General features: G+C 52.9%; 1 protein-coding gene across 1 annotated transcript in view; it reads right to left on the reverse strand.

Annotated features, from left to right (window-relative positions):
* The window catches only part of PREX1 (phosphatidylinositol-3,4,5-trisphosphate dependent Rac exchange factor 1), a 176,392-nt gene that overhangs the window by 100,860 nt on the left and 63,224 nt on the right, over positions 1 to 12,308 (reverse strand). Inside the window, exon 2 of the mRNA XM_043884896.1 lies at positions 2,758 to 2,829. Coding sequence (XP_043740831.1) covers positions 2,758 to 2,829 — 72 coding nt within the window. The remainder of the gene's footprint in view (positions 1 to 2,757; positions 2,830 to 12,308) is intronic.

A 12,308-nucleotide genomic window follows, 5' to 3' on the forward strand; every position in this document is an offset into this window, starting at 1 on the left:
CACCCACAGCAGCTAGTAGCCCGGGTCACCAGTCACACGACTTACAGCCCCTTCTAGAGTTTCTTACACAGTCATTCCTTCAGCGAGTACTAACTGAGCTCATACCGTGTGCCAGGCCCTGGGCACCAGAAGAGAACAGCCCCCTACCTGCCTCCAGGCAGCTGACATTCAACTGGAAGGGGACAGACAGCCAACAAATAACGATAGTTTTCCAGGTGACAAGAAGCACTCAGGACGAAATCAGGAAGGGAATCCCAGGGTGGGGCAGGAGGAGGAGTTTGCACATTAAACACAGCGGGCCAGCTGCTCTGAAAAGCTGACACTGCAGTCAAGGCCCTGAGGAATGAGGAGCAACCCCACAGACCCTGCAAAGGCACCAGACAGTCTGTAGAGGCCTGAGGGTGGGCAGGGAGGCCAAGGGGCAGGAGACCACGCGTCAGAGCCGAAGTCCCAGAGGGCCAGAGACCCTCTTCCTCCTCGGCCTTATCCTGGGGGGGTCATTGGTCACATGAAGTGGCTGGAAGAATCACCCACACTGTTGGGTTATTTTTCTTTCTTGTTCTGTCCAGCTCACATGGTTGAATGTGCTTAAAGACCCATAGGATACATCCTATTCTTACACTCATGTCAAGCAATGGCTGCAGAATTTCAAAATAAGTATCTGTCTCCTGAGCATACACCCCAAAGAAATGAGAGCCTGTGTCCCCCCCAAAGACAGATGAGAACAGTCATCACAGCCAAAAACTGGAAATTGCACACATAGTCACCGAAAGGAGAATGAATGAGTCAACAGTGGTGCATCTGTACTATGGATCACTACACGGCAATGAACAGGAGTGACTCCCAGCTACACCAAACAACAAGGGCAAGTCTCCCAGACCTAACAGTGAACAAAAGATGCCAGGCACCACAAAGGGATCGTTTTTATACACAGTTCAAGAAAAGGCGAAGCTAACCGACACCGCTAGAAGTCACTGTTTGTCTTTGGGGAGGAGGCATGTACTGAGGAGCTGCACTTAGGACTGGACCCTTTACTTTATATGAATTACACCTCGTAAAAGAGGTAATTTTTCCAAATTGCAATAAATTGTGATTCTTAATTATCATGCGTAGTGTTAGGACGTAATAAATAAATGTGCTCAGTCATTTCAGTCATGTCCTACTCTTTGTGATGCCGTGGACTGTAGCCCACTGGGTTCCTCAGTTCATAGGACTCTCCAGGCAAGAATATAGGAGTGGGTAGCCATGCCCTCCTCCAGGGACCCACGGATTGAACCTGAGTCTCTTGCGCCTCCTGCAGGTGGATTCTTTACCCGCTGAGCCACCAGGGAAGCCAATAAATAAAGAGACTGTAACAAACAGACTAATGAACAGCAGGGACTCAGTAAATATTTGCTTTCTGAATGAATGCATAAAAGGTTCAATGCCAGCCCTACCAGGAACCAGCCATGCACTGACCCTGCGTAGGTCTCTTTACACCTCTAAGTTTCAGCTTTCTCATCCAAAATACTGGACTCAGAATCATCAATGTACAAGGCTGCAATTCTTATCAACCAGGATGTATGCAGGGGGATGTCCAGTGTGACCAAGCCCTTTATGAGCCATACGTGCTGGCCACAGCTGACTCCCACCCTGCCCCAACTCCCCCTCTCTCTGGGCACCAGGACCCCAGAGCCCCAAAGGGCTGGAGGCGGCTTCTCAGAGAGTGAGATCACCCTGGAAAGCCAGGCCTGGGGGCCTCTGGGGCCCGTACGGAGCACACAGAAGGCCTATTGACTTCCTCCCGAAACTCCCCAGAGCCACAGCCAAGATGAAGCCTGCACCCAGTTACTCATCCGCTCTGCCTCGCACTCAACGCCCAGTGCAGGGCAGGGGCCCGGGCTGCCAGGAGGGCAGCTGGAGGTGCCACGCTCCCAGGGGCACTTGGGAAGGGATTTTCCACTGGCACCAAGCCAGGGTCCCCCGCGCGAGGAGGCTGAAAGACAGGATGGTTGTACTGAGCGAGGGGAGAAAAATCCTGAGCTGGGAAGTGGGGGCCTGAGGCCGAGTCCTCCTCACAGACCCCCAGCACGGCCTGCTCACGGGACCCAGGGGCCACAGGGAGCAAGTGGGGCGGCGGGGGGTGGCGGAGGGCAGAGCCAGCTGCCCGTGGGGTAGACGCACCCAGCCCCAGCCCCGCAGCCCCTCCGAGCATCACCCAAGGGAGCACCCACACCCCCACCCCCATGGCCCCTCCGGGCATCACCCAGGGGAGGACTCCCACCCCCACACCCCCTCCGGGCATCACCCAGGGGAGCACCCCCACCCCCACCCCCGCACCCCCTCCGGGCATCACCGGGGGAGCACCCCCACCCCCACCCCCGCGGCCCCTCCGGGCATCACCCAGGGGAGCACCCCCACCCCCGCACCCCCTCCGGGCATCACCCAGGGGGAGCACCCCCACCCCCACCCCCGCGGCCCCTCCGGGCATCACACAGGGGGAGCACCCCCACCCCCGCAGCCCCTCCGGGCATCACCCAGGGGGAGCACCCCCACCCCCGCGGCCCCTCCGGGCATCACCGGGGGAGCACCCCCACCCCCGCGGCCCCTCCGGGCATCACCGGGGGAGCACCCCCACCCCCACCCCCGCGGCCCCTCCGGGCATCACCCAGGGGGAGCACCCCCACCCCCACCCCCGCGGCCCCTCCGGGCATCACCCAGGGGGAGCAAGGCAGCTCTGCGCACAGCACAGGGGCAGCAGGGACCCCGGGCCCCCACCTTGACGTTCTCCTCCGTCAGGCCCTTCTCCACCGAGTCCGCCGCGTTCTGCCGGATGCGATGCAGGAATGCCTGGAAGACAGAAGCAGGGAGGTGAGCTTCCATGCTGCCAGTCCCCTGGAGGTGGCACAAAAGGAAGGTCACGAGTTCAAGCGCCAGCGCGGCCCTGGACACGGGCAAGAAAGAAGCAACGACCTACTCGGCCGGCTGACACGCGCTTATGGAGCACCTGCTCAGCCAGGCTCTGCAGAGACCAACACAAACCCTCCGCCAAGGACCTGTGCTCACACCTGCGTCATCGCCCAGGGGACCCTCGTGGACTGCAATTCGTTTTCCCATTATTTTTCTTGTTTAAAAATTTAACTTCTAAATAACAACCATGCGCAGGGCTTGAAAGTCAAAGCTATAGGAACGTCCCCGGTAGCCCAGTGATTAGGACTCCACGCCTCCACGGCAGGGGACGTGGGTTCGATCCCTGGTTGGGGAACTAAGATCCTGAATCCCCCAATCTTTTTAATTTGTTAATTTCTTTAAAATATGTATATATCAAGTCAAAAATATGAAAAGTGGGTTTCCTACACCCCAGCCCCCATCCATCTAGTCCTTCCCTCCCCCCAGGAACCACAGCTCCTTGCACCTTGGGAACCCTTCCAAATAAACACACAGAGGTCGGTCAAAAAGTACCAAGTTTCCATTACTAGAAAAATTAATTCTAGGGCTCTAGTGTACAGAAGAGCAATTCCAGGCAATAAAACTTATTATATACTTAAAGCTGCACTATGATGGTAATCATTTTGCAGTATATAAATGTACTGAAGCAAGTGGTACATCTTCAATTCACACAATGTTATATGTCAATTATACCCCAACAAAGCCCGGAAAAAATAAACACACATGCAAATCTATGCATACACACACACATGCATATATTCCTCTTTTCCCCTTTATATACACCCAAAGATAACAGCATAGACAGGATGCCCTGGACCTACTTATTCCACGGAATGTAGCTTAAAGATCCCTCCACATCACAACCCAGGCAACATCCCCATTCTCCTTTATGGCTGCCCAGGATGCGACTGTATGGACGAACCTGCCTGAGTCGTCCTGCCACTCTTCTCAAGGACTTGGAACAGAGAAATCATTTCCCCCTTCCGTGACGTGAGGCAATAAAGGAAGGGCCTGGCAAGGGTCGTCGTGGGGAACGGGTGAACACACGCCCATTGAAGAGGGGGCAGCCTCGAAGTGCGGCCACGTGGGAGGGCAGCAGGCCCAGGATCGCCAGATGTTCTGGGGGAGTTTTTTTTTTTCTTCCCCAAGAGAAGCCAGAAATTGGGATTTTTTTTTAAAAAAAGCAAAGTCTCCCAGCTTTTATTACTATTATTTTTAAAGCGTTTGGGGGTTTTGTTGTTGTTTTACTTTCTGGCCATGCTACACAGCATATGGGGTATTAGTTACCTGACCAGGGATCAAACTCATGCCCCTGCAGAGGAAGCACGGAGTCCTAATTGCCAGACCACCAGAGAAGTCCTTCCCAGCGTTTAAATGGTGCCAGCAGAGCCATCTGTTTTTGCAAGGAACTAGGTTTCAGGGGTTGAGCACAAAAGCTGGGGACCAGAGTGGAGGAGCGCAGCCACGCTGATGCACAATGACAGTGGCCTGGCCCTGGCGTGGGTGGGACGGACGCGCCTCTGAGTCCCCTGGAAGGGCCAGGGGATTGGATGTGGGGGGAGGGGGGGAGGGTGAAAGCCAGCCCCTGAGGGAGACTGAGGTTTGCCCCGACTTCAGCACTTGCCCTAGGCTGACCTGGCAATAGCCACAAGGAGCCCCCTGTGAAGACAACTTCCAGTCCACAGATCAGCAGGCAGCACGGTGGCCTTGCCTCTCTGTCCACACTCACTGCGATGCATTCACGACCAGTCCCTGCAGCCCAAGTGTACAACCCCAGCCTCATACATCCAGACTGGGCTGGCTTCCTGACAACTGGACAACTCCACCTAGATGTCCGGGTCAGCGTCAGTTGCTCAGTCGTGTCTAACTCTTTGCGACCCCCAGGGACTGTAGCCCATCAGGCTCCTCTGTCCATGGGGATTCTCCAGGCCAGAATACTGGAGTGGGTTGCCATGCCCTCCTCCAGAGGATGTTCCCAGTTCTAACCAGGGATAGAACTCAGGTTTCCTGCATTGGCAGATAGATTCTTTATCATCTGAGCCACCAGGGAAGGCCACACATCCAAGGGCCATCTCAAACTTAACGCATCCCAAACCTAGTTCCTGAATTTTCCTCCAAACCCACACAGCACCAAGCCCTTCCCAGCCTGACAAATGGCACCTCTGCCATTGAGGATCTCCAACCAAAGCCCCCCAGTCATCTTCCACCCTCTCTTTCTCTGACACTCCGTTTCCATCCATCAGCAAATGCTGTCACAGCTTCACCTTCAACGTGTTTTTTAAATCGGACCACTTCTCCCTATCTCCTCAGTCACCTGCCTGGCCCAAGTCACCATTACCTTCTGCCTGGACTGTAATCCCCTCCTCCCTATTCCTTTTTCCACACACAGCCTGAGGGATCCTTTTAAGTATGTGAATCAGATCCTACCAACCCATGGCTTAAAACTTTCCGTGGCTACTCAATACACTTTTTAAAAACAATCACATCTTCCCACAGTCCATAAGGTCCCCATGCACTAGTTAATCTCTCTGAACTCACCTTCCAGCCCTCCATTCCCACCTCACACCTCAATAATCTTCAGCCACATCTTCAATCTCTCTATTCCTCCCACCTGCCAGGCACACCCCTGCCTCAGGACCTTTGCACATGCTGCTCCTACTGGCAGGATATGTTCTCCCACCTCTCTTCTGGGCCAGATCCTTCTCATTCATCACGCCTTAGCTCAAATGTCACCTCCTCCAGGATGCCCTCCTTGTCTTCATGCACTTATCACCTTCTCATCTTGCATTAAGAGCCCATTTGTCAGACAAAAAGACAGATTAAGCAATCTACACCAGCTCCTAGAGGAAAGGCAAAAATAAGGGAGCGTGGTTGGGATGAAACCTTTACCCCAATCCAAAAGCAACGGTCAGGCTTGGAAACCGATGATTTGGCTTTAAACTGCCTTCCTCCTCCTTCCTGCTGTGTGACCTCAGGAAAGTGCATCGGTCTCTCTGAGTCTCAGTTTGCATGCATGCTTGTGTGCATGTGTGCATGCTAAGTCACTTTAGTTGTGTCCGACTCTTTGCGAAATTATGGGCATAGCCCACCAGGCTCCTCTGTCAACGGGATTCTCCAGGCATGAACACTGGAGTAAGTGGCCATTCCCTCCTCCAGGGGACCTTCCCGATCCAGGGACAGAACGTGCGTGTCTTACGTCTCCTGCCTTAGCAGCGGGGTTCTTTACCACTAGTGCCACCTGGGAAGCCCCGAGTCTCAATTCACTCTTCCCAGATACGTAGATCATAGTCATACCATCCCGGCTTTCAGAATGTATTAGGATAAAGTGAATGGGAGCTCCATGAGGGCAGGGTCCTGGCCAGTCTTCTTTCCAGCTGGACCCTCAGGGCCCAGACCTGCGCCTGGCACACAATAAGCCCTCAGGAATCAAAGGAAGGGTTAAAATCTGCCTGGCACAGTGCCTGACACATGGTGGAGCCCCAGCTCGGGCTGCAGGAAGACTGATGATCCTTCTTTTTAAAAGACAATGCGGGGGGAGGTTCAGCAGACAGGAGTTCCCAGAGGATGTTTTCCCAGGGCCTGTGATGCTGCCGGGAAGTCCAGCCTCCAGCCTCCCCAGACGGGGCGGGAGGACAAGGCAGCCTCAGCCGGCACATTGGGCAGAGCAGGAAGCTGGGAGCGCGGCGCAGCTGGCCTAGATCGGGGCTTCCTGCCCCACTTTCCCCACAAGAGCTCGGCCACCGCGATTGTGCTGGGACAACGCGAGGCTCGGGCCACCCACAGAGGAGCCACAAACAGGCTGGTGTGCTGGGCACGACTGCGGCTCACGGCCCAGAAAGAACGGGCAGGCAGGGGCTCTGAGTCCGGCCCGCACACGGCCCAAGGCACGACTGGCTTTGCCAGGCGGGCGCCGATGCCCTCTGTGAGGGCGGGGTGGTGAAAGGCACCCTCCAGGGCGACTCCGTGTCCAAACCTTGACAGTTTGGGAACACTTGGCCAAAAGTGTCTCTCATCTTGGAAACCTCCCTTAGAGACGAGCCCGCTCTCAGGAGTCCCAGGGCCGCCTGCAGCTCCCCTCTGGCCTGGGCATCTTTGTCCATGCCACGTCCACGTGGCACCTCTGCCTGCATCGCTCCCCTGCCTCTTGGCACACGTCCTCCTCTTCTCTTTTATGATGATGATGATGATGAAATACGTCAAGGACCCCCGAACGGTTACAGAAAAATTGAACACCCACAAACACATCACTACCCAGTTTTGGAAAATCTTATCAGCATTGTGTCACACCATGTCAATGCCAGGAAAGATTGAAGGCAGGAAGAGAAGGGGACGACAGAGGGTGAGATGGTCAGATGGCATCACCGACTCGCTGGACATGCGTTTGAGCAAGCTCCAGGAGTTGGTGATGGGCAGGGAGGCCTGGCGTGCTGCAGTCCATGGGGTCGCAAAGAGCTGGACACGACTAAGCGACTGAACAACAACGAATTTGCTTTAAACCATTTTCTAAAAGAAATTCATCAAGTCCAGAGGAGATGCCACCTGTGTGGAAGGGACACAAGGGAGAGCCGTGGGTGGGATCAGGGTGGGAGGAGCTGGAAATATTCTACTTCTTGATCTGAGAGGCAGTTAGACAGGCAAATGCATATTCAAAGCCTTATCCGCGGGCCACCTGAGATCAGGGCACTTTATCCATGTGCCTTGTGAGTATCAAGCCCTCAATGCGGATGCAGGAAGAAAGGAATCATTACAGAGTGAGGTGAGCTCCCTGGGTGCCTGCCCATCCTGCAAGGCACCGACTGCCCTGGACGCGTGCTCCTCGCCCCCACACAGACCTGTGCCCACTCACTGGGCACATGCAAACCAAGAAGCAATAAAGAAAAATGTTTTGCGAGTTTACAACACTTCTCTAAGTGATGTGCTTTCAGCAACTTGCTTTTTTTCTCACTCCATGTCGCACCTTCCGCCTTTGGCCCACATCGACACGTGCACTTGGCAACACCTGCTGTCCACACTCCGCCCACACCCCTTGGTTCTTACCCCTGGGGTGCACCCGATACCACCTCGGCCACCAGCGCCCACATCGCTGAGTCTGAGGCCCCTCCCTCACAGGCAGAGCAGGCCGCAAAGACAAACGGGGAAACTGAGGCATGTGGGCCCCACACCGGGCACCTGCTTGATGTCACACTGTTCTCGGGAAAGGGCCCAGACAAGGTTCCAGAAGTAACAGGTGCAGCGTTGAAAAGCAGAAAAATAACAATGATAGATCTACTATTCCCTTGCAATTGTTATCCTACCTTACACCTCTGGGCCTTATACCACAGGTGTTACTCGAAGTGTTTTTCATCCTCAAACAATGCTAGGAGTTCGGTCCTACCATGACTGTGCCCATTTTACAGAGGAGAGAACTGAGGCCCAGTGTAGTAAAGCGCTCACCCAAAGCCACGCAGCTAGGAGGGGGCAAAGCTGGGCCTCAAACCCAGGCAGCCTGGCCCGGTGATGAGTCTCCAACCCATTTCCAACTCACAGCAGCGCTCAGTAACTGGACAGGACAAGCCTCGCAAGCAGCAGACAGGTAGCAGCTGCCCTCTGGGGAGCTCCTGGGGAGCCACCATCTGTCTGGAACCCGTGGCCACAGCCTTGGGAGGCAAACTCTCTCCCTGGAGACGAAAACGGAGAGAAGGAAGCCTCGAAGGCGCTCTCTGAGACGGCCACCAGCAACCTGATCACTAAGGGGAGGCAGCCCGCCTGCCCCCAAGGACATCCCTGCCTTGACTGGGGTGACCTCACCAGACATGTGGCGAAACCTGAGAGGCCCAGGGGAACGGCAAGAAGTAGGGGAGGTGGGGTGGGGCAGCCCCCAGACCATAACAAAGACATAGGAAAGGGGGCGCCCTGAGGACCCCAAATCCCTAGGTGATCTGGGTGGTCCAGGGTCCAGGGAAGCAGAGTGTCACAGAGCAACCATGAATCCAAGCAACAATAATAAAGTAATACTAACAACAGCATTTTACTTTATTAAATGACACTTGCTCCTTGGAAGAAAAGCTGTGACAAAACTAGACAGCATATTAAAAAGCAGAGATATCACTTTGCTGACAAATGTCTATCTAGTTAAAGCTATGGTTTTTCCAGTGGTCGTGTACGGATGTGAGAGCTGGACCCTAAAGGAGGCTGAGCACCAAAGAATTGATGGTTTTGAACTGTGGTGTTGGAGAAGACTCTTGAGAGTCCCTTGGACTGCAAGGAAACCAAACCAGTCAATCCTAAAGGAAATCAGTCCTGAATATTCATTAGAAGGACTGATGCTGAAGCTGAAGCTCCAATACTTTGGTCACCTGATGCGAACAGCCAATTCATTAGAAAAGACCCTTATGCTGGGAAAGATTGAGGGCAGAAGGAGAAGGAGACGACAGACAATGAGATGACTGGATGGCATCACTGACTCGATGGACATGAGTTTGAACAAGCTCCGGGAGTTGGTGATGGACAAGGAAGCCTGGCGTGCTGCAGTCCATGGGGTCGCAAAGAGTCAGACACGACAGAATGAATAACAACAGCATGCTTAGGGCTGATTCACGTTACGGCAGAAACCAACACAACATTGTAAAGCAATTATCCTTCAAATAAAAATAAATTTTAAATAATAATAATAACAACAACAGAAAGGGCCTTTGAACAGCCTGCACTAAGCGGCCACTCTAGCATTTATCCTATAGGAATAGCTAAGTCTCACATGTGGCATCAAGATTTAACTTTAGTATCTGATTTTAAATTCTAACACTTGGGGTTTAGGTAAATAAACTGTCCATCTCGGCAAAAGGATCATCATACTAAAAATGGTTTGCAGAAGTCCATAGAGTGATACAGAAAAAAGAGTGTGAATGTATCTTAGGAAAAAAAAACCCTAAGAAGAGTGCATAAAATATAATCTCCTTTCTGGTTAAATAATTTCTACATAGGCACAGAAAAGAAAAAGTGTGGAATGAAATACCCTAAGCTGTGTGAGAATATGGCCAAGATTACTAACTGTTCCCTAATGTCTGGTCTCTCCTTTTCCAGATCTTAGAATAAAGACTATATTTTGCAGTTTCCTTTGCAACTAGATGTGGTCCCATAACTAAGTTTGGGCTAGCAAGGCAGGAGTGGATTACATACACTGGAAGCGGAAGTATCCTTGGGGATGAGGGGAGGAATGGGCCAGGATTCTCTTGCTATTCCTCCTTCCTGCTGACTGGATAGCAAATGTGATGCCTGGAGGTCAAGCAACCATCTTATACCATGAGGTAAAAGCCAGGGATTAAAGAAAACGGAGCAGCAATACAGAAGGAGCTTATGTCCCTAATTACAGTGGAGCCAACACATCTATCCTGGGAAGCCTATAATTCAGTAAGAAGGAAAATTCCATATCATTTAAGGCACTAATGTGTGGGTTTTATCACTAGCCATGGAAGTTAACTCTGCGAGTGGAATGATAAGTAATTTCAATGTTCTCCTTCATTTCTGTTTTTTCCCAAATTTTGACTTTGAAATCAAAAGTCATTTTGTAACATAAATACATGCGTTCAAAAAAAAATTGGATAGGAGAGGTTATTCCACATTCCAGGCTCTCCCCTGCCCACCCCGATTATCACTTCGGCAGCATCAAGGAGGCTAGTCTGCATTCTCCTCCTGGAGGGCAGATGTCCCCATGCAGAGCAAGTGGTACCCACTGTCAGAGACAAAACCAGGCTGTCCTTCTGCAGTGGGGCCTCTGAGCTGCCCACTCCTCCTTCTCTATGTTGACTCTGGAAACCACCGGGTGCCCCAGGAGCCAGCGTGGCACTTCCACAGCCTGGGGCGGAACATGAGAACATCCTCCACCCACAGCCACCATCACCACTCCGACTGAGGTTGAAAAACCTCTGCACTCTCTTCTCTGCAAGCACCCTCTTTCATCAGGCCTCTTCCAGGAGCACAGAGCCACTGACGAACTATGTGACCTCGAGCAACTGGCTTCACCTCTCTCTGCCTCAGTTTCGTCCTCTGTAAAATGGGTACACAGGAATCCAGCGAGGACTCTGGGTGTTTACACACACATCAGGCACTTTGAGTGGTGCCTGGTACACAGTGAGGGCTCAGTCGAGCATCCGCTGGTATAACCTCCCCAGCCCCACCTTGAGCTGACAGGGAGACCGACATGAACCCTCTGTGTTTCCTAAGGAGACTTCTGGGATTGGACCAACGCCACTTACAGGTCTCCTTGTACTTATCCTATGTTTTGTTGACTTGTTGTCTTTTTGACCCTAAGAACAGTCTTTCTGTCAACTGCGTCTCCATCTCCAGGGTGCAGTGAAATGGTGGCGGGGGGGCGGGTACTTTACAGACTGCATGGTGTCACCACATCCTTCTCGCTGCCATGCAAAGCCAGCCACTGCCTTCCCCCGCACTCGCCACCCTGCTGCACCCGCCTGCCCACCACGTGACCTCAGAGTCACTGAACTTCTTCCTCGGAGTCTATTTCTTCATCCGAAGGAAAAAAAAAGAGAGGCAGTTGCTGAGGCGTAAGCAAGATGATGCAGGTGCAGGTAAAAACTCACTATGAAGACTTCCTGGAAGAAGTGGCACAGAGGCTGGCGGGGAGAAGTGGGCTGGACTGTGCGAGGAAACAGGAACTTGCTTATGATGACACTCTCAGGGGAAGGCTGTCACGCCACCCACGCCAGCAAGCGTGACCCCAGACCTACTGTGCACCCACCACGGACCTGCGTGCTGGAGAGGCAGACACGACCTCTCCATGGGGGGCTCGAGTCAGACCTGCCCTCGCCTAGTTACTCAATGCTCATTGCACACCTACCAAGGGCCAGGCACCGTGCTAGGAGCCAATGAACCAACAGTAGACGAACAAATCAGACCAAGTCTGCCCTCATGGAACGGTGGCAAGACTGACTATTCGTACAGTCGTTCAGTCGTATCCGACTGTTTGCAACCCCATGGACTGCAGCACACCAGGCTTCCCTGTCCGTCACCAACTCCCGGAGCTTGCTCAAATCCATGTCCTTTAAGTTGGTGATGCCGTCCAACCACCTCATCCTCTGTCGTCCCCGTCTCCTCCTGCCTTCAATCTTTCCCAGCATCAGGGTCTTTTCCAATGAGTCAGTTCTTTGCATCAGGTAGCCAAAGTATTGGAGCTTCAGCTTCAGCATCAGTCCTTCCAATGAATATTCAGGACTGACTTCTTTAGGACGGACTGGTTGGATCTGCTTGCAATCCAAGGGACTCTCAAGAGTCTTCTCCAACACCACAGTTCAAAAGCATCAATTCTTCAGTGCTCAGATTTTAAAATAACATGGCATGTGAGGATGAGCATTATGAGGAAAAATAAAGCAAGATGAGGGACCAGA

The sequence above is a fragment of the Cervus elaphus genome, chromosome 23 (assembly GCF_910594005.1).
Source record: "Cervus elaphus chromosome 23, mCerEla1.1, whole genome shotgun sequence".
NCBI lineage: Eukaryota > Metazoa > Chordata > Mammalia > Artiodactyla > Cervidae > Cervus > Cervus elaphus.